The sequence below is a fragment of the Lolium perenne genome, chromosome 2 (assembly GCF_019359855.2).
Source record: "Lolium perenne isolate Kyuss_39 chromosome 2, Kyuss_2.0, whole genome shotgun sequence".
Lineage (NCBI taxonomy): Eukaryota > Viridiplantae > Streptophyta > Magnoliopsida > Poales > Poaceae > Lolium > Lolium perenne.
In genome coordinates, this window is record NC_067245.2 from 194,147,921 (window position 1) to 194,170,438 (window position 22,518).

Here is a 22,518-nt window from a genome sequence, read left to right on the forward strand (position 1 = left end):
AGAGGGAATACTTCTCATGCATCCAAAATACTTGAGCCAACCACTATGCCATTTGTGTCCACCATACCTACCTACTACATGGTATTTTCCGCCATTCCAAAGTAAATTGCTTGAGTGCTACCTTTAAAACTCCATCATTCACCTTTGCAATATATAGCTCATGGGACAAATAGCTTAAAAACTATTGTTGTATTGAATATGTAATTATGCACTTTATCTCTTATTAAGTTGCTTGTTGTGCGATAACCATGTTTACTGGGGACGCCATCAACTATTCTTTGTTGAATTTCATGTGAGTTGCTATGCATGTTCGTCTTGTCTGAAGTAAGAGCGATCTACCACCTTATGGTTAAGCATGCATATTGTTAGAGAAGAACATTGGGCCGCTAACTAAAGCCATGATCCATGGTGGAAGTTTCAGTTTTGGACATATATCCTCAATCTCAAATGAGAAAATTATTAATTGTTGTTACATGCTTATGCATAAAAGAGGAGTCCATTATCTGTTGTCTATGTTGTCCCGGTATGGATGTCTAAGTTGAAGAATAATCAATAGCGAGAAATCCAATGCGAGCTTTCTCCTTAGACCTTTGTATAGGCGGCATAGAGGTACCCCTTTGTGACACTTGGTTAAAACATGTGCATTGTGATGATCCGGTAGTCCAAGCTAATTAGGACAAGGTGCGGGCACTATTAGTACACTATGCATGAGGCTTGCAACTTGTAAGATATAATCTACATGATACATATGCTTTATTACTACCATTGACAAAATTGTTTCATGTTTTCAAAATCAAAGCTCTAGCACAAATATAGCAATCGATGCTTTTCCTCTATGGAGGACCATTCTTTTACTTTCATTGTTGAGTCAGTTCACCTATTTCTCTCCACCTCAAGAAGCAAACACTTGTGTGAACTGTGCATTGATTCCTACATATTTGCATATTGCATTTGTTATATTGCTTTGCATTGACAATTATCCATGAGATATACATGTTACAAGTTGAAAGCAACCGCTGAAACTTCATCTTCCTTTGTGTTGCTTCAATGCCTTTACTTTGAATTATTGCTTTATGAGTTAACTCTTATGCAAGACTTAATTGATGCTTGTTTTGAAGTGCTATTCATGAAAAGTCTTTGCTACATGATTCACTTGTTTACTCATGTCATATACATTGTTTTGATCGCTGCATTCACTACATATGCTTTACAAATAGTATGATCAAGGTTATGATGGCATGTCACTCCAGAAATTATCTGTGTTATCGTTTTACCTGCTCGGGACGAGCAGAACGAAGCTTGGGGATGCTGATACGTCTCCGACGTATCGATAATTTCTTATGTTCCATGCCACATTATTGATGTTATCTACATGTTTTATGCACACTTTATGTCATATTCGTGCATTTTCTGGAACTAACCTATTAACAAGATGCCGAAGTGCCAGTTCCTGTTTTCTGCTGTTTTTGGTTTCAGAAATCCTAGTAACGAAATATTCTCGGAATCGGACGAAATCAACGCCCAGGTTCCTATTTTCACCGGAAGCATCCAGAACACACGAGAAGGACCAGAGGGGGGCACTGGGCCCCCAGACCATAGGCCGGCGCGGCCCAGGCCCTGGCCGCGCCGCCCTATGGTGTCGTCGCCCCTTCGACCCTCCTGCGCCGCCTCTTCGCCTATATAAAGCCCCTGGATCGAAAACCCTGATACGTTCGACGAAAACCACAGAAACCTTCCAGAGCCGCCGCCATCGTGACGCCAAGATCTGGGGGACAGGAGTCTCTGTTCCGGCACGCTGCCGGAGCGGGGAAGTGCCCCCGGAAGGCTTCTCCATCGACACCGCTGCCATCTCCACCGCCATCTTCATCACCGCTGCTGCTCCCATGAGGAGGGAGTAGTTCTCCATCGAGGCTCGGGGCTGTACTGGTAGCTATGTGGTTCATCTCTCTCCCATGTACCTCAATACAATGATCTCATGAGCTGCTTTACATGATTGAGATTCATATGAGTTTGTATCACAATTTATCTATGTGCTACTCTAGCAAAGTTATTAAAGTAGTCTATTCCTCCTGCACGTGTGTAAAGGTGACAGTGTGTGCACCGTGTTAGTACTTGGTTTATGCTATGATCATGATCTCTTGTAGATTGCGAAGTTAACTATTGCTATGATAATATTGATGTGATCTATTCCTCCTACATATGCATGAAGGTGACAGTGTGCATGCTATGTTAGTACTTGGTTTAGTCTATTGATCTATCTTACACTATAAGGTTACTTAAACATGAGCATTATTGTGGAGCTTGTTAACTTCGGCATTGAGGGTTCGTGTAATCCTACGCAATGTGTTCATCATCCAACAAAAGTGTAGAGTATGCATTTATCTATTCTGTTATGTGATCAATGTTGAGAGTGTCCACTAGTGAAAGTGTAATCCCTAGGCCTTGTTCCTAAATACTGCTGCGTTACTACTGCTTGTTTACTGTTTTACTGTGTTACTACTGCTGCAATACTACCACCATCAACTACACACCAGCAAGCTATTTTCTGGCACCATTGCTACTGCTCATACTTATTCATACCACCTGTATTTCACTATCTCTTCGCCGAACTAGTGCACCTATTAGGTGTGTTGGGGACACAAGAGACTTCTTGCTTTGTGGTTGCAGGGTTGCATGAGAGGGATATCTTTGACCTCTTCCTCCCTGAGTTCGATAAACCTTGGGTGATCCACTTAAGGGAAAACTTGCTGCTGTTCTACAAACCTCTGCTCTTGGAGGCCCAACACTGTCTACAGGAAAAGGAGGGGGAAGTATACATCAGAGCCATACTTCCCTCTCCGGTCATGTCCCACACAATTAGATATGGGGAACCCCCCGTACATGTGATACCATCATAGTATCAACATGACCAAGCCCTGCCGCCTAAAGTACAACCGTCCCTTCATGGCATGGGTTGTGTACCTGGACTCGTGGGTCTCAGTACGATGGGGATGTTGTCTCCTCTCCTTCACGAGTGAGAGCACTCCTTCATGCTACAAATATGCCCTCTACTAGAGGAAAAATGGGGCAAGCCAAGAAAAAAAAACAAGCCAACCAAGGAAACCAGAACACCCAAACCAAAACCCTAGAAACAAGAGCAAGACAGGCTGAGTTTCTTCCTCTCCCGCACTAGGAGATAACGAGGCGGTGAGATATTGTTTTTTCCTTTTCCACCGGTCATAGCTTGTTCTTACCCCGCAGGGAAGAACAAGCACCATCCAACTTGCCACCGAAAGCCAACACCTCATCGCAACACACCAGCACCTCACACATATTAATCCCATCGACACCATCAGGAAGTAAGGTTGCTACCGATGATCTATTCCCAGGGCCAAAACCTGCATAGCTCTTGTGAGCATGAGGTTGTTACCCCATCAAATCATGGTCACAACCTCAGGTGAGAGTACTTGATCGAGATATAAAAATTGACACGCTAAAGATGATGCCCTCGTAATAGTTAAAGATAAAAGACCATCTGGCGTCAAAATAATAATAATAATTTCCCACTTGCTGTCTTACGATATTGAAATATTACCTCCAAAGATAGTAAGTGATTCAAAGTCAGAAGCACATAATAGCTCACAAAAATATATAGTTTAAGTTCGTCGTGGGAATCACCATATACTATTAGTAAGCCCACTCAAATCATCTTCATTTCATCTCACACGTAATTTAACACATAAATATCCATCATCAACCCTTTTAATGTAATGTGTTAGTGTTAATTCCAAAAAGAGTTCTCCGTGTTTGTTGCTCGTTATTTTCTTCCATTACATAAACAAGGATGGTACAATGGTGGAACAATTTACATGAGTGCTAATGTTGCCTAAAGAGCTATAAACGAGGGCTAAATCATATTTTGGGTACTAACTCTCGACATAGATCTTATTTGTTTTGTTCGTATCTATTTCGCCGTCGGCAACAATTAATCCTACGCGACAGAACAAATTGTAAGAACAATTCTATGAAAGATTTCTTCTTTGCTCTACTACTGAAAAGAATCATTCAATACACATTGATGTTCTCAAGTCCCACGATAGCATGGCATTATCAATCCTTACAGCTTACAGTATGGCATGCACACGTCAACATGTGAGTTTAGTAATACTCAGTGGCTTTAGCTGGTGGCGGGTTGTTTGTGCTTTTAGGGCATAAGGCTCTGATGATATATTCTTCACCCATTGTTGGATTTGTAGGTGTTGAATGGTGGTTTCTGATTTTGTGATGCATGCTCTTGACAAATACTTGTTGAATAAAATCGATATAAAAAGGGCAATACTAGTAGTCTGGCTACGAGTCTAGGGTTAGGGTTGGCGACGCGCGGGCGATCGCAAGCCGCCACCCTACCAATCTCGGGAGCATTATGAGTCTTCGAAGGAATCAAGTCTCTGAGGTCAAAGGGAAGTCCAAGTCGGTCACGGAGCGGAGTCCCAGGGATCTACGACCGGTGACGGCCGCCAGGGAGAAGGAAAGCAGAACAGGTCTCGGGTCTTTTTTAGGTCTCGGAGAGGAGAAATCGCCCAACGCTTCTGTGGTTTTCGATAACCCAGTCTTTGCTTTCGATCCCGGTTCTGATCAACCCCTTGCGTGTGATCGGGCGATGGATTCTGCCAGCAATTGGGGCGATCATGGGGGAGGCAATGAGGCTCCTGCCCGCCCGAAGTTGTTGGTGAAAGCCTCGTCTGGAGCTACGCGTGATCGGAGCAGGGTGTCGGATCTTGGACGGGAGGCACCGGAGGTGGGCAATTGGCATACTGCGGAGAAGGATGGATTGAGGGATCTGGATGGGATCGTGGAAGGGGAGGTGGATATGGAGGACGATGAGGTGCTAGTTCTAGAAGATGTAGAGGAGGAGGATCCACCTGAGGTCCAGCAGCGATGGCGTCTGTTGGGCAGGTACATCTCGCAGAGGAAACCCGATATTGATGACATGACAACTCACTTTAACTCCAAGGTTTGGAGGTTGAGGACGGGGGTAAACTTTGCACCGTTGGGGAAGAACTGGTTCAAGATCACGCTGTTCTCGGAGGGAGATTTCAACTTCGTTATCCAAGGTGGTCCATGGATTTATCGTGGATACCCTCTCCTGGTGGCTAAGGTGCAGGGTGACCTGAAGCCGTCTGAGACGGAACTGAATACTGTGCCACTGTGGGTACAGGTTTATGATATGCCATGGAATCGCCAGAAGAAGGGCACTGCCACGCAGATTGGGAATAGACTGGGTAAGTATTTGACTGCTGATCTTGATGCGGATGGGAACAGCCCGTATGATTTCTTGAGGGTTCGCGTGGATATTCCGATCGATCAGAGGCTGAAACAGTCGATTACTACCCAGGTGAAGGGGAAGGACGAGACGGATACCTATGTTCTGCGATATGAGAGGGTGCCTTATTTCTGTTTTTGGTGCGGCTTCATTGGGCATGACGATACAGAATGTGAGAAGAAACGTATTGGTGTTCCCTCGTTGGAGTATGACTCCCGCCTACGGTGTTCACCGGTGCGGAAGTTTGAACGCAGACAAGCTTATGGTCCACCACAGAAACACGGCCAGGTGAAGAAGGGCCTGAACTTCTCGTCTAGTGATGAGAACTCTGCTACACTTGGGGTGCCTATGGATCGGCGTAGGAATAGCAATGTGGTCAGACACTCTGGAAATCACATTCCGTCGAGAATCGATGCATGGGATGGTATTGAGGAGCAGGAAAAGGAAGGATCTGCGGAGGTCGACAATGAGCTAGCACATAAAATAAACCACTTGAACTTGCCGCTTGTGTGTGTAGGTGATGAGTCACGTAGAGTACGAAGCTACAAGAAACCTGCTGTTAGGCCAGGCCGTGGTAGGGGCGCGAGTACAGGAGGTAGACAAGGGATTATGGCTGTGGAGAGCGGCCCAAAAATTATTGAGAATACACTGCCGATTGCCATGTATCCGGCGTTTCCTTCTGCGAGCTATCTGACAGGCCTTGGAAGTGAGGAGATGATACCACCTTTGAGAGGCCTGGGCTCCTTTGTCTTCTCGGCAGGGGATACTCTGATGTCGGATGCTGATTCCATACTTGGGAAGAGAGGCTCTCACCAGCAGGAGGGTGAATCTGTGGACCGCTCCAAAGACTGTGAGGAGGGAGGAACAGATATAGGGGAGGATTCACAAAGGAAGGGTCGGAGGAAAATTAAGGTAGATGCTTGTGATGGGTTGAGGGATGATTCGGAGGCAACCAGCCTAGGGGCCGCTGGTCAACTGACGGGTTCGCACGGCGCGACCCGTCAGGCGCAATGAATTACCTAGGATGGAACTGTCGGGGTGTAGGTGGCAAGCCGACAGTTCGAGATCTGGGTGAGATCACCCGTGCTACCAAAGCAAGTCTGATATTTCTTTGTGAAACACGCCAGAAAGCTGAAAAGGTCCGTCGGCTGCGAGGAAGGCTTGGTCTGAGGGGCTTTACAGGAGTTGACAGCGAGGGACTGAGTGGTGGTTTGGCTTTATTTTGGAATGACCAGATACATGTGGAGGTACAGAGCCAATGTGAGAGATACATTGATGTCCATGGCAGAATATCTGAGGATGATCCAGTATGGCGTCTGACTTGTGTATATGGTGAACCAAGGGTAGAAAATAGACATAATATGTGGTCCACTATGTGTAATCTAAAGCAACAATCGGAGCTGCCCTGGTGTGTGCTAGGAGATTTCAATGAAGCAATGTGGGCCTTTGAGCACTTCTCGGCGTCCCAGCGTTCGGAAACACAGATGTTGGCCTTCAGGGATATGTTGGAAACATGTGAGTTAGTGGATCTGGGCTTCTCTGGATTGCCATTTACATATGATAACAACAGACGGGGGCGTGGCAATGTCAAGGTCAGGTTGGACCGAGTGGTTGCCGACAATCAGTGGAGGAATTTGTTCGCGGATGCCAGCGTCGTTCATAAAACCTCGCCGTGCTTGGATCATTGCCCTATTCTTCTACAGTGCGAAAAGGAAGTGATCCAAACACAGCGCAAAAATTTCAAAAGATATGAAGTTATGTGGGAGCGGGAAGCTTGCCTCCCGGCATTTCAAATGCGTGGGCTGAAGCTGGGCCGAAGGCAAATCTGGGCCAGATTCATATGGGCCTGGCAGAGGTCATGCAGCGTCTGCAAGAATGGAGCAAAACCAAATTCGGGAGCGTCAAATTTCAGTTGGAGAAGTCCCGGACCCTCTTGGAAGAATTGCAGAATATGAATGCCGATAGAGAAGAAATCCGTGCTGTGGCTGACCAAATGAATGAATTACTGTATAGGGAGGAGATGATGTGGATGCAACGCTCAAGAATTGACTGGCTTCGAGAAGGTGATCGCAATACGAAATTCTTTCATAGCAAGGCAGTATGGAGGGCTAGGAAGAACAAAGTGAAGAAAATCGTCGACGACCAGGGTATCGAGCATGATGACCAAGCCATGATGGGCAAGCTAGTCAATGAATACTTTGACGGGTTGTTCGCTGCTGATAGCTCCCTGGACCCGGGCCTCATTCTCCCCTTAATAGAAACAAAAGTTTCGCCTGAAATGAATGCCAGATTGTTGGTTGAGTTTACAGACAAGGAAATATCGGATGCCCTCTTCCAAATTGGGCCTTTGAAGGCACCAGGAGCAGATGGATTCCCGGCCAGATTCTTTCAACGGAACTGGAGTACTTTGAAGGATGAAATAATTCCTGCGATCAAGGAGTTTTTCATAACCGGAGTTATGCCATCAGGTGTCAACGATGCTATCATTGTTCTGATTCCCAAAGTAGACAACCCAACAAAAGTGACTGATTTCAGACCAATAAGTCTTTGTAACGTGATTTACAAAATAGTCGCTAAGTGTCTGGTGAATAGACTGAGGCCGATACTCGATGACATAGTGTCCCTGAATCAGAGTGCGTTTGTACCTGGACGTTTGATCACTGATAATGCATTAGTGGCGTTTGAGTGCTTTCATTATATACAGCAAGAGAAGGATCCAGAGAAGAGCTTCTGTGCATATAAACTTGACCTCTCAAAGGCATATGATAGAGTGGATTGGAGATTCTTGGGGCAAACGATGATTAAGATGGGTTTTGATCGCCGGTGGGTGAAGTGGATCATGACGTGTGTCACCACGGTGAAATATCAAGTGAAATTTAATGGAGCCATCCTAGATTCGTTTGCACCGTCGCGTGGGCTTCGGCAAGGTGATCCCCTCTCCCCTTTCTTATTCCTTTTTGTGGCTGATGGTTTGTCTGCATTACTAAGGCGTGGAATGGAGCAACAAAGTATAACACCGATCAGAATCTGTCCCCGGGCACCAGGTGTGTCACATCTGTTATTTGCTGATGATACTTTGCTCTTCTTTAAAGCTACAGTGCATGAAGCCGAACAAGTGAAGGAAATTGTGGAGGAGTATGGAAGAGCAACCGGGCAGCTAATTAATCATAGCAAATGTTCTACCTTGTTTAGCCGTGGGTGTCCAGCTACCTTGCAGGAGGAGATTAGGAGCACCTTGCAGGTAGAGAAACCACAATTCGAAGCAAAATATCTTGGTCTTCCCACTCCTGAAGGTCGACTGAATAAAGGCAAGCTCCAGAACCTGCAGACAAAATTCACCAAGAGGTTCATGGAGTGGGGAGATGGTCTTCCATCGCAAGCTGCAAAAGAGGTGCTCATTAAGGCAGTCGCCCAGGCGATACCAACCTATATAATGGGTGTGTTTAAATTGCCTTTGGGATTGTGTGATGACCTAAACCGGATGATTTGCAACTACTGGTGGGGGTCAAGGAAGGGAGCACGGAAAACTCATTGGAAGTCTTGGGAGGCTCTGACACACCCAAAGAACCAAGGTGGTTTAGGGTTTAAGGATTTTCGTCTCTTTAACCAAGCTATTCTAGCTCGGCAAGCGTGGCGCCTTATAACTAAACCTGACAGTCTGTGTGCCTTGATCCTCAAAGCGCGTTATTACCCTAATGGCCGGCTTGAGGACACTGTTTTTGCAGGTAATGCGTCGTCGTCGTGGCAGGCGATCCAACATGGACTGAACTTGCTGAAAAAGGGGCTGGTATGGAGGGTGGGGGATGGTAGCCAGATCCGTATCTGGAGAGATCCCTGGCTACCTAAACCCTTCTCTTACCGACCACTTTCGGAGAGAGGGACCTGTAGACTGAAACGTGTCTCGGAGTTGCTGACGGAAACGGGAGAATGGAGAGTCGATCTCCTTCGCCGTTACTTCCGGAGCATGGACGTGGAGGAGATCCTGAAGATAAAGGCTTTGCCGAGAAGATGTAACGACGTCCTTGCATGGGCTCCTGATCGGCGAGGCATCTTCACCGTCAGCAGCGCCTATAAGGTGGCATGGGAGGCTATTCATCGCACGTCTACGTGCGCCGCGAGCAGGGCACCGGACGGCAGTCGAGCCATCTGGGACATGGTTTGGGGGTGCCCTGCTCCTCCCAAGGTACGCGTCTTTGCATGGCGGCTGGTTACAAATTCGTTGGCCACATGGGAAAATAAAAAGAAGCGGAATCTGGAAGTATCTGACATTTGTGTTCTTTGTGGAATGGAATGTGAGGACACATACCACACCTTTTGCAGATGTCCGTCGGCAAGATCGTTGTGGGATGCGATGCGAGAGGTTTGGCCTCTCAAGGAGCACATACCCAATACTGGGAAGGAGTGGTTATTCCAGGCACTGGACCAAGCCTCAGATCAGGAAAGGCTGATGATGTTGATGACATTCTGGAGAATTTGGCATGTGCGGAATGAGCTTGTGCACCAGAAGGCGGCGCCACCAGTTGAAGCTTCTCGGAGGTTCCTTTGTAGTTATGTTGATTCGCTGTTATGCATCAAGCAAGAGCCAATGCTTGACCCGATTAAAGGGAAGGCCATCATCCCTATTGGTACTGCGGCAAGATCTCGCAAGCACAAGGGAGTTGTGAAGCCTAGGAGCCACGGGGTGTGGTCGAAACCTCCGCAGGGATGGGCCAAGTTAAATGTTGATGGAGCTTGGGCTACAGCAACTCACACAGGTGGCACAGGAATGGTGTTGAGGGACGAAGAAGGCAATATCATTATCACGGGGTGCAGGTTTCTACAGAGCTGTGGGAGTCCACTCGAAGCGGAGGTGTTGGCATGTATGGATGGTCTAACACTTGCCCTGGAGAGAACGTCTAAACCGATCATCATGGAGAGTGACTGTCTGGAAGCAGTGTCTATGATTAATAGTGAGAGCACCAATAGATCTGAGGTAGCAGCACTCATTGATGCTGCTAAGCATTTGTGTAATCCTGATAGAGTAGTTCAGGTTAATCATATTAGTAGAGATTTAAATGGTGTGAGTCACACCTTAGCTAAACTAGGTTGCAAAGACCAACTCTCTATGGTTTGGATCCGCCATGGACCAGACATTATTAGACAACCCTGTAATCAGGATGGCACTCCTATGGAGTGAGTAATAAAAAAATTTCCGCAAAAAAAAGAATAAAATCGATATAAAAGTCGTATGTATCTTTTCGATGCAGAGGCCAGGGGTAGCCATTGCCGCATCACATGACTTTCAGAAGGACGAAATGGTAAGGAAGACACTCATAAAACAACAAGAATTACCAGCGGAATTAAAGGCTCCACAAGTGCACTCTCGACTACCATGAAGAAGTAGCACACCTACATGTTGTTGTGAGCTTGGTGACAATGTCGAAGCTCCTAAAGGTAGAAGAAGGCCAAAAGTGAGAGTTGGCTGGGGGAGGGACGAACATGCCAGCTAGGTTGCAAGAAAAGGACCCCTCCCCTAGATTCCACACGCACAAGGTACACAACACAATACGCTGTGGGGAAGGGGGTGTGATTAAGATATGGCAACAGACAGAGCCATCTACCAATCATTGCAAATCGGAAGGTAACAAAGGTCATGATTAGCACTGATTGATGCAAGTGGATCTTGGTTGTAATAAGTGCCTACCAATGGCTGTAATTTTTCTTTCTTGCCTTTGTAGGTGTTGCATTGATTATTGAAGCAACCATTTTCTTTGGTTAGACTGTGTGACAGGATCAGCTACAGTCATTCAGGAACAGCACACAATCTGACCGTATGTTTGTAGGATCTTTGACCTAGAAGACAACGTAATTGATCACTGTTGGTGAGAATATAGGAAGACAGAGTCATGATATAATAGTAAAAACCATAAGGAAGAAATGGGCATCACATATTTTGCCACTCATTGGATCAACAACTATAGATGGCATCCAACAGAAGATCAAAGATGATATGGATATCAATTCCACACAAAGGGGAGATAACATTTCGTCCTTTCTTTCCTCTCTACATTCATTCTCATGCTTCCCAAATTGCCATCTTGGGCTCCTCTAAGAATTCAGAAACTACCACTAGTTCCTTTCTACAGTTGGGGCATGCAACCAGGAGTCCATCACACAACCCCGGCCCCCATTTTGCCATCTTCAACACACACACAAACCCAAATTTATACAACAAGACACACTACCACTGCATCTACACCCATTTGTGGAGAGAGTGAAACGGAGGGAATTCATGTGGCAATGATTGTTTGATTCCGAGCTACTCCTCCTGCTGCTGCATGCGCAGGGAAAAAGAGAGCGGTGGGGGAGTAGCAGCAGTACCGGTACTACTACGGCGGCTGGCGTAGCATGTACAGAAGTGGCAGACACATTTATGGTTCAACCTTCATGTGGTTTACTGTCGCCGCCTGCCCTGCATTCAATCGCACCCAACAAGAAACCTCAGACGAAAACCTAGAAACGGTCGATTTCGATCGAAACCTGAAGAAACGATTGGTGATCTGGTTTCACTTGCCGTAGAAACCATGTGGGTCTTGGCTGCTCCCTCCCGCCATCTGCACCATGCTCTGGAGGTCTTGATGCTCCCAGCTGAAGCTGCTGCCTTGTAGCTCTTGCCCCTGGTGCTGGTGCTGGCCGGCCGGAATGGCGAACGGGTCGGCGGGTGAGCCGGCGTAGGAGAAGGCGGCGCTCCGGTCGTCGGACGGATAGGCCGGCATCGCCATCTGGTTCATCTGGAAATTACAAGGTTATTATCTGCCATTTTCGCCATAGAGAAGTTCTGACCCGCCACTTGACTCTACCCGTCTGATTTCTATATGAAAGGACATGTGTCATATGAACTCACGTCTTTAGACGGGATCTGATGCTCCTCGAAGTCCAGCTCAGGGTTCATCGTCGACAATTTCATGGACAAGAACTGAAACAACCAAAACCGATTTGTTAGTTTCTGTTCTGAAAGGAATTTCAGATGTGGAGCTGTTCAGTCGGTAGTTCTGAACTTCTGCAAACATTTATCATATTGGTTACTACCTCGACCTGACGCTGCAGCGACTGGACGTAGTTGATGATCTCGTCGAGCATCAGAGCCTTGCCGGTGATCTGTCCGCCGCACATTCCCATGTGAAGATCAATAATCAAGTGACACAAAAGCAAAACTAAAAACAAACCCTAATTTGACCGCCGTCGCAATAATTGGGCACTAAAGTAATCGTGCGCGCCACCTAAACCACCCACGCCCTCGACCGATTAACTAATCATCATCGTTCGAGCAAAGCAGGAGCCTAGCTCGCAGAACTGATTAATACCACTCCCTACTGCTGCAGGTTCTTCTTCTAGCTTGGACCACATGAGCCGGACACTACGGCCAAAACTGTTTACATGGTAGTAAATTACTGCCTCCAAAGTTCAGACTTTGCCATAGCATAGCTAGCTGGTCTCTTCTTTCTTACTTTCGGTGGAGGAATAGTAGCTGCTATCCATACTAGCACCAGAAAGTCCAACTGCTAGAACCTAGGAACTATTGAACTCCCTTAATTATAAACACTGCCTCACTAGTGGTTAACTACAAGTATAACAAGTGGAAGATGACAAGAACATCAAGTGCTATTTCGTTTGTTCAAAGGTACTACCTCCATCCTAAAATAACTGTCTCAGTTTTGTCTAGACACATTTTAGTTTTAGATACAAGTGGGATCTCTTTACAGAGATGTCTTCACAATTGGAGGATACAACAAGGGATCTTTTTTCCCAACATGAATGGCAGCGTGATCTGCGGATTGGCCCTGCTTTGCCTTAGCCACGCTTTATTTATTTTGTTGAATACTTCTTCGAGAGTTCTTTGTTTGGTTTGTAATAACTGAATTTTGGCAGCTGTGTGCATCCTATCTATGCAGAGGCTAGGTCTAATACTTGTTTTTGAGCAACAAAGTGTCCATTATCGAAAAAGATATTGTAGAAAAGTTGAGGCACTTAACTTAAGACATACGGAGTATTTTAGAAATCAGCACGGTCTCCGAAGTATATGTTGTATTTTACTACTATGCAAGATATTTTCATTATAACCGTCTAAGTTAAGAGAACATGACTTGCAGGAAATGGCTGCTGAGGCGTGTTCATACCTTAGTGCAGCCTGGCACCAAGGACTGCAGCAGCTTCATCCTCTCGCTGATCTTCTCCCTCCTCACCTACCGGTTAACAACCAACCAAAGTGTTCAGACAAGAGCAAATTGAATACTAACAACAAGAGATTCAAAAAAAAAAAATACTAACAACAACAGGGTAGTGGCAGTACTAATTTACAAGGTAGGTTAAGGCCTAGTTAATTAGCAAGTGATTACTTCATTTGCATTTTGATTTGGGATGTAAATGAGTATCTAGCTAGGATATGAGCTAGTAGAAAGGTAGTTAGCTAAGTAAGGTATAGCGTACCCTCTCGGCGAGGCTGTGGCTATCGGTTGCTTGCCCCCTCCTCGCCCTCACATGGATGTAGTCTTTGAACGGCTCGGCCTTCTCCTCATCCGTCTCCTCCACCGCAGCCACCTCGTTTTCGCCGTCGGCCACCCTCGGCCGCTTCGGGGGGCTCGCATTGATCGCCGCTGTCTGCATTGGAGTTATTTGGCATACATGAACACATTAGACCTTGGGACTGATTCATACCAAGATCACTGAAATGAACTGAGCGGAGGCAAATGGGGCCCGTACCGCAGGTAAAGAAGAGGCCTCTGCCTTCGCCTTGCCCTTCCCCGCGGCTGCCTTGCGCTTCCTAGCGGAGGCCTTCGTCGTCGCCGGCGGGTCCGGCATGACGGCGTGGCCGGCCGTCTTGGGGCTCGTATCCGCCTCGGCGGCGGAGGTGTTGTTTCCGCCGAGCGACTTGCTGCTGGACACCCGGGATAGCCTGCCGCCGCTCTCTAGCGCGCCGTAGCCCCGGAACGGCCCGCGCGGAGGGGAGCTGAGCGGCGTGCTGTAGCAGGAGTTGTTGGCGCTGGCGCCGTTGCAGATGCTGCCGAGCCGGCCGATCAGGTCGCCGATGGCCACCTCGTCCTCGCCCCCGCAGGCCGGAGAGGATACCAGGGAGCTCAGCGCCGAGTCGAAGTGCGCCGAGGAGTCCGCCCCCGGAAGCTGCTGGTCGGCCCACTGCAGCCCGAAGGCCATGGCCGCGGCGGCCTGGAGCCCTGACCGGGGCGCCGGCGCGTAAGAGGCGCCGAGGAAGGGCGCGGGGGAGAAGTATTCGCCCGGGAAGAAGTGCTCGTTGGCCATTGGAGAGTCGGAGTACGTGTGCGGTCGGGTGAGAGTAGTAGGAGAAAGAAGACGGGGAGGGAGAAGAAGACCGAACGAACCGGAAGGGGGTGATGAGAAGGTAGTTGACCGTTATATATGAAAACTGGAGGCATGTAACCGTATTGGGCGGTGTGCTGATACTGATGCCGGCCTTTGCGCGGTAAAAAAGACGCTCCGCGCCATACTGTACATATACGCCTTCTGATCGACGACGGTCCTTGAGAATGAATCCTTGTTTTTCATGCACGCGTAGGGATTGCACTCGCAGGGTATGGGTATGGGTAGAGCCATTCCATACCCGTACCCGTCACCTTTATTCTTACCCGTCACCGTACTCATACCAGTCAACGGGTACAAGTTTTTCCCATACCCGTCACCTGACAGGGTAAATGAGTACCCGCGGGTAAAAATACCCGCGCTTAAAACACATCAAATTGATTAAAAATATGACAAGGGTGAAGCGACCCTAAATAGGGGTTTAATCCTCACTAACCTACCAACGATTGTGAGACCGGGAAGCGTGAGGTTCAACCTAGCAACATGAAGACATGATTAGAGAAAAATGAAGTAGTTTAGAATATTGCAGTGGCCTACTTGTTAATTTTAGATGGGTACATGGGTACGTGGGTATGGGTTCTATGATCCCATACCCGTACCCACTCTACCCGATGGGTATGATATTTTTCCATTTACAAACCTATGGGTAATATTTTGTCCCAAACCCGTACTCCTATTGGGTTTTTACCTGACGGGTATGCGGGTCATGGGTACCCATTGGCATCCCTATGCACGCGCATATCTCTCTCAATTTTTTTTACTTTGTGGTTTAGTTAAAGTTAAATATCGTAAAGTTTGATAAAAAAAATAAAAGTATATAAACGTTCATAATACCAAGTGCATATAATTTGAAAATATACTTTATAATGATTATAAAACAATATATTTTACATTGTTGGTGTTATGTTTTTTGTAAATATTTGGTTGAAATTTTAAAAGCTTGACTTTGCCTAAACCCACAACACGAAGTATCACAAAATCACATGATCATCTGACAAAATCCATGGTAGGTTCAATTTATAAAGAACCACAATTAAAGAGTTATTGTGCAAAAACAGTACAACTCCCCGTGAACATAAAAGTGTGTTTTGTTTGGTAGACGGCTAATGAGACCTATTCTTTCATCTTTTGTGGGGCTTGGAGGTGAAAAATAGCCAAAGTACAAAATAACTCGTGTTATGCCCTTTCACGGAGCAGGCTCACCCTCGTTCCTTCAGAGGTGGAAACCTACACTAACTTCGCGATCTTATTTGCTAAAAAAAGTGATATATCTTCTCATTATGTACATCAAAAGTTACATAAGGCTTATTAGATTGAGCATAACAATTTCATAGGTTCCCCTTCCTCTCCTCTCATTGTTTCTCTCATCTCATATATCTTGTTTCTTTGTATGCTAAGGTTCAGAGGTTGCACTTTGCTGCCCCACACTGGGAAGATGCCTCCCAGCCCTAGAAAACCCATTAATGGTCGCACGGTAGTGCACTGGGAGTTGTGTGGTCCTGGTGTGCCACGTATCCTCGGCGTCGAGGTGTGGAGCTCTTTGTTCTTGATCAAAATGAACTCCATATTTTCTAGAGATTTTATTTCCTTAAGGGAGGTTTCTGAAATAAAACATTACACATATGATTTTTCTGCCCCAAAGTTAAATAGAAAGTAATCTATTCCAATTTTTTTTTTGGTAAATAGCAATAGAAACATTATATTGAACTTAAAAGAGCATATGTTTAAAACACATTAGCATCCCCAATTTTAATCCATACTCATCCACGAGTATGTAGGATGACAAAAGAAAATGACTCATGAAGTCTGATAACCTCAACATACCTAATTGAAAATAAGATGATATTAACAATCAACACCGTCACATTCTTAGTGAGACGAAAGGTCACTAAACAAAGGCCTCATCTGATTTCAAGATACTTCTCATCACGATAGGATTGCAGCATTTGACTCTCACATGCTAGCACATGACACAAAATTGTCATTCGTATGTGAGAATGTGAGTGTGAAATATGAAACTCTTATTTGGTGATAACATATCTTCTATGAGGTTAAATAATATTGATGATAGCGGATCAACTTGTAGGACCTCTGTGAGTCTGGAAGCAATGACCTATGTCATCATTTACCTTAATGCTGACACTACCTGACTGGCAAACTCGTTCACTCATTTACACCATTTAGGATCGAATCCTTTCATGGGCAATACTTGTTGAAAAAATGGCCATTTAACCTTGTCGTAGGCCGTGTCAAAATCAATCTTAAATAATACACCATCCATTTTCTTCCTATGAAGTTCATGGATCATTTCATGCAAAATCAGTACCCCTTCTAATGTATGTCTTCCTGGCATAAAGGTTGTTTGAGTTGGTCTAACAACTAAATGTTCAACCTTTATTACACGGTTAGTACAAACTTTTGTGACAATTTGAAAACTTACGTTTGAGCAAACGTATAGGCCTGTATTGTTGAATCTGAACCGCATTTTCTTGTTTTGGGAATAAGATAATGGTGCCATAATTTACTTGAAAGAGAGGCAAATCCCCTTGTTGGAATTCTGAAACAACTTCATAAGGTCATTTTTAATAACCTCCCAGAATGTTTGGTAAAACTCAGCACCATTTGGCGATTTATTCTTTTCCATTTGTATAATAGCTTCATCGACCTCCTTCTCAACAAAGTGAGCTGAGAGGATACTAGTTTCCTCGTCTGACAATTGTGGAATATCACCAATTGTATTTTCCACTAAGGAAAAATAATTTTGGGTGGGCTGCCCAAAAGTGTATTATAGCATTTTGTGATACAAGTCTTTAAATTTTTGTGCCCTATTACTGTACCGTCATCTTGATCTAGTTGGAAGATCTTCTTCCTTTGATGCTTGCCATTTTCTATTAAATGGAAGTACTTGGTATTATTTCCTCCTTCCTGAACATGCTTAATCTTTGCATATTGAGTCCATTTAAACTCGTCATGTCTACGCAGCTCAGTGACCTTCTCATGTGCTCCTCACATTACCTCTGTCTCGGAGGCATCAAGAGGGACAATTTCAGCTTCAATACCAAGACTATTAATGATCTCCAGAAGGCGTTGTAAAAACAATTTTGCCAAACTACCAGTTATAATGGAGTTGTAAAAACATGGCTGCCGCATACGCGATCCGTTCCTGGACAATGATGACTTTACTTTATATATGACATAATATTTGCGCCTTTAAGTTCACCCAACGTATTTTGTATTGTTAAACTATCACAAATGTTACATGTTAGTAGGTTAAGGGTGTGTATGGTGTATGCCTAGAGTTGTCCTGAAAAAGACTTGGCTAACGAAATTTTGGTTGATATCTTGATTTCCCATGATTTTGCTAATATTGGCTAAAAATAAACTAGACGTAGTGAAGCATTGGCGTGCCAAGAAGTTGGCAACCATCTAAAAACTACACCAACGTTTTGATCATAGTCAATAAATTGGTAATATTGGAAGTAAACCGAAACAAAAGGAGTTTAAATCAACAATAGGAAACACCCTTTTAGGTAACGCCGCATCCTGAGAATAATATCCGCCATTGTACAACATTGTGCACCACAAAAGTGATACAATCTCTAAGGTGTTGAAAACTTCTCCACCAAATGTATCGTTTAGAAGAGATCTCATCGGTCCCAGGCAAGCATATTAGAATGCTTTGCTACAACTTCCGACTTTGGTCCATTTGATGCAGGGGTCCGATGAATTTGCGATGGAATCGTCATGAGAGTGGTGAATTCTCGGTGAATTCTATGTACAAATTTTAATCTAACTAGAGGTGCCAGTTGATAACAATAAGGAAACTTGAAAAATAAAGATCCCGCTCAAAACTACGGTTTTCACGTGACATCTTCGTAAAGGGGAAATTCTTATCAAATATAATCTTGTAAAACATAATTGGCAGAGAATTAAAACGTGTGTCTTCTGTCACAATCACGAGACCATAAAACACTTATTCTTCTAGTGCAAATTTTTTTTTAGTATATGATCATTTACCTAGATAGATTTACCTTATACAACCATGGAGTGTTGCGAATATATTCGACAATCTACCGGTGCATAACTACTCTCCGTTCATGGTCGTCTCTACAACGAGTGGAGCATCGCGACCCGTTTATGAAGGTGTCTACACGGTTGTAGGATACATCGAAGGATTTTTGTACCCAACATGAATGATAACGTAATCTACGAATTGATCTTCCATCCTTTTACTTGCAGAGAGGCTCTGTTTTATTTTCATGCAACTCTTGGATTGGAACAGCTGTGTCCTCTGCCTTGTAGCCCTTTTGAAGAGCATTAATTTCACAAATAAGCGTTTAAAATGAAGCAGTATCAGTTCTTGGAAATAACACGGCATCTTACGCACGATTTACATGCTGTGTGCGCCATTGCGCCTCCATTCTCCTCAGCTCATGCTTGATAACTTCAGAATGGCATGTTGGGGCTGGGGCCGTGCAGCCAGCGAAACAGTGAGTTTAATAAAGGTTTTGGCGGCAGGCTGATCAAGCGGTTGGTAGAGCTGCTGAGACCATATGCGTGGGCGGCTCCATCGGCTCTAGTAAATGCCAGAATTGCACGGCCGAAATCCACCTTCTTCCCCCTCCCCGCCTTCATTGCCGCGCTCGATCGCTGCTCTGACAGGCACTGCAGTTTCATCTACCTCCATATCCAGAGAGAAACGCCACGACAGGGATTCCTGCAGCGACGGCTGCCTGAGCGCGCAAGGGCACTGTGGTCTCTGCTGGACGGTGGCATCGCTGACACCACTCCGGCTGCGGCTGCGGCGCGGGGGCAAAACATGGTACATAGCCCGAAGTTCATGGGTGCATAGTACGCCCGCTAGATACACAGTGACACAGAGTGATGATAATTCGGGAGAAGGCCTCGGGAGATGGATATACGTGTTCGGAAATGGATCGATGCACATCGGATGAAGATGGATCCTGAAAGCACAATACTGAAACTCCCCGTGTTAATAATTCGGGAGAAGGCCTCCGGAGATGGATATACGTGTTAGCATCTGCCATTGTAACCCGACCTCCGCATCGATCGATGCATTTAGCTTTTATTACTAAAAATTAGACAGTCCCGATAAGCGTAACCGTCTGACGACTCATGCCTCGCGACATTACCTTCACGGCTCCATCAGACTACCATTCACCCTGTGATAAAAGGCAGAAATAAAAAAGAAAATACACAACTAATAGACAAAGCCTTTAAGATCTTGGAATTTTCATCCTAGTGCCAAGCTTCGAACCACCACCTTCGACAAGGGCACGACACAAGCATGCATCGACGCCAAATCGTAATCAAGTGTTTTCACGTGCAAACCCTATGTTGAGGCCGCTTCTACCATCATCATTTATCCAGATAATGACTCGAGGCTAACATAATGTTGCTACAGTCACTCCTTTAGCCAGTACTGCACCACCTTCGATCGAACAATAAACATGCATGTCTTGATGTCGTCAGAATAGACGACATTGATGCCTCCTCATGGGACATCGTGCAAAGCCACCGCCAGCCATGAATGACTTGACACCCAACTAAATACATCGTGTGTAGAACTTGCTGAGTCAAATTGATGCAAACCTTGAAGTGGAAGGAGTGTGTCGTACTGCAGCTAGCCTCAAAACTCTACGGTCATAGAATATGACGTCCCATTCATCCATCGAATGTTGTCGACAGATGATATAGGGCTAGCTTAGATGAGGTGGAGAGCGATGGGGACATTGGATATCCTGGACGAGATTGGCACACGCGTGATGTACCCAGGGTTGGCTCCTCCGAGTGGATGTAAAGACCTACTTTTTTGCTTTGATTATATTAATAGATGTGTTTACAAGTCACCGGAGGCGAGAGTACAATTATGGAGGGATGAATGTGCCTAGGGTTTCTAACTCTAGCCAAGCCTTATATATGTGACTTGGCCTAGGCTTTACAAGATACGGATGAGTCGCCTAAATCCTGAGTTGACTACATCATCGCAGGATCGTCAACTTATTCTCCATGTCGGTCTTCTGTCGACTTTCTGGGCTTCCGAGTCGACCCACGTCCTTGTATGTGATCCCTTCCGAGAGGCGACCGCGAATGCATCTCACGGGTCATTTTGGTCTTGTACAACAACTCACTTAGATAAGCCTACCTGGTTAGGTATTTACTCGTCAAATGTGACACAAAGAGCTTTGAGACCATCATCAAATCAAAGATCCCTCCACCATGTTATCGACATGACAACGATGCTCACCGTCAGCGAAAGACAAGGCCACCTGACGTGGGCATTACCCTTCGGGTAAACGACATTGCGGCCCAACTGGAGGTCCATGAAGATACCCGATGGCAAGGTGGGCCACTAGGGCGGTGCCGAAGAGGATTCCTTGAAGAACAAGACGAAGAGGAGCCGAACAAGGAAAGTTTAGAGCTAGGTCTTTTGTAAACCTAGACGTACCCGGATAGATCTCTTGAGACCCGGCCTCCTATATAAAGGCCAGGAGAGGGGCTGCCGAGGGACACAATCAATCTTAGCAACTTTAGCCACCAGAAGTCTAGAGCTAGGTCGCCATAGCATTTAGCCTCTCGACGAGATCATAGCCGAAACCTTCGGCACCCCATTGTAACCCGATATTTTCATAATCAAGATCAGACAGGCAGGACGTAGGGGTGTTACCTCATCGAGGGCCCTGAACCTGGGTAAATTGCTCTCCCCGCTGGTCTGTGAACCGATGTCTCGTGTCAGCCTACAGGATTCCATCAACCCTAAGCCCCAACCGGAGGGCATTGTCGAGGAGCACCCTCGTCAATTGGCGCCATCTGTGGGAACCCTGTCCGCACAAGGCAAGTCATCGGCAGTACCAGTCACATCTGCGGTGTTCGTGTTAGAGTCACCAACACCGTCGGCCCCGAAAGATTCAATTCGTTGCGGGTCCTTCGAGTTCATGCCACATACTGCGGCGTCGCGTCCAATCTCCGCAGAATCACGCGACAACATGGATACTACTTTCGGTGGTGTTCACTTCATCATCGATTCCAGAGGGTTTCTTCGCCTCCCTAGTTCAAACGCATCGAGCCTAAGAACTTCGGTTCCAGAAGATATGATGCCAACAGCAGCTTCGGCAGTACTATTCAAGATTGCAGAGGAAGGAAGCCGGGGTGGCCTCGACGCCGTAGAGGAGCAAAGGAAACGACGAAGGGACTCACGTCGAGAAGAGGAGGAACAAAACGCGACTCGCCCCGACAGTACGAACAAGGATGCCACAACACGCAATCAAGCAGGAATCGCCTTCGCACGCCTTGCCTATCAGCCATGGAGCAACTTGAAGCACCGTGTTACCTACACTCCTACATCGACCCGAAAGACGGCCTTGAAAAATCCAGTCATTTTCTCAGAAATTGTCGGAAGTTCCTTGAAATTCGACAGTTCTGTGACGATCTTAGAGCGGAAGCTGCAGCAAGAGTTCATACAATGGAGAGAAGGGCGGCATCCTATAACTACCCGCCAGAGCCGTACATACCGGCAGGAGGATACAAGTACACGCCAACCGAGGTGTTTCCAGAGTCTCGCGGGTAGTTCAGCATGATCCATAAAACTAGCTTTTCGAAGAGGGAGGTTAAGAAGTTTTCGCGGGAAGTAAAGTACGCAGAAGTGGCTATGGTCGACATACCCGAATACATTGAATGGTCAGATCAAAGTATAACTTTTGGCAAGGAAGATCACCCGAAGGCCGTCCCAAGGCCTGGCCATGCAGCCCTAGTCCTTGAGGCACAGATTGGGGGATATAACATGAGCAAAGTGTTCATGGACGGAGGAAGCGGCCTGAATCTGC

General features: G+C 46.0%; 2 protein-coding genes across 4 annotated transcripts; one reads left to right on the forward strand and one right to left on the reverse strand.

Moving 5' to 3' along the window:
* Nucleotides 1–6,312: 6,312 nt before the first annotated feature.
* Nucleotides 6,313–11,031, forward strand: LOC127329007 (uncharacterized). Its single transcript, XM_051355554.1, has 4 exons — nt 6,313–7,121; nt 7,316–10,331; nt 10,549–10,599; nt 11,020–11,031. Exons 1-4 carry the CDS (start codon nt 6,313–6,315, stop codon nt 11,029–11,031), a joined length of 3,888 nt encoding a protein of 1,295 aa, XP_051211514.1.
* A 244-nt stretch (nt 11,032–11,275) lies between these two features.
* Nucleotides 11,276–14,694, reverse strand: LOC127334276 (transcription factor bHLH62). 3 transcript variants are annotated; one of them, XM_051360694.2, is made up of 7 exons: nt 14,042–14,694; nt 13,769–13,939; nt 13,459–13,524; nt 12,371–12,439; nt 12,186–12,257; nt 11,856–12,072; nt 11,276–11,748 (listed from the first exon to the last, which is right to left on the reverse strand). In XM_051360694.2, the coding sequence occupies exons 1-7, from the start codon at nt 14,594–14,596 to the stop codon at nt 11,720–11,722; spliced, it is 1,179 nt and encodes a 392-aa protein (XP_051216654.1). In that variant the 5' UTR covers nt 14,597–14,694; the 3' UTR covers nt 11,276–11,719. The 3 variants fall into 3 exon arrangements, with proteins under 3 accessions (XP_051216654.1, XP_051216653.1, XP_051216655.1); XM_051360693.2 differs by having other exon boundaries at nt 11,276–11,753; nt 14,042–14,693; XM_051360695.2 differs by having other exon boundaries at nt 11,276–12,072.
* Nucleotides 14,695–22,518: the final 7,824 nt, after the last annotated feature.

Bases quoted from the DNA above. Each gene is read 5' to 3' on its own strand.
- LOC127329007 (XM_051355554.1), top strand. From the start codon at position 6,313: ATGAATTACCTAGGATGGAACTGTCGGGGTGTAGGTGGCAAGCCGACA. The intron at 7,122-7,315 runs GCAAATCTGGGC...ATTACTGTATAG, and splicing joins GGGCTGAAGCTGGGCCGAAG to GGAGGAGATGATGTGGATGC. The intron at 10,332-10,548 runs GTTAATCATATT...TTTTCGATGCAG, and splicing joins ATCCTGATAGAGTAGTTCAG to AGGCCAGGGGTAGCCATTGC.
- LOC127334276 (XM_051360693.2), bottom strand. From the start codon at position 14,596: ATGGCCAACGAGCACTTCTTCCCGGGCGAATACTTCTCCCCCGCGCCC. The intron at 12,440-13,458 runs GTATGAACACGC...TGCGGCGGACAG, and splicing joins TGGTGCCAGGCTGCACTAAG to ATCACCGGCAAGGCTCTGAT. The intron at 11,754-11,855 runs GCAAGTGAAACC...GATTGAATGCAG, and splicing joins AGACCCACATGGTTTCTACG to GGCAGGCGGCGACAGTAAAC.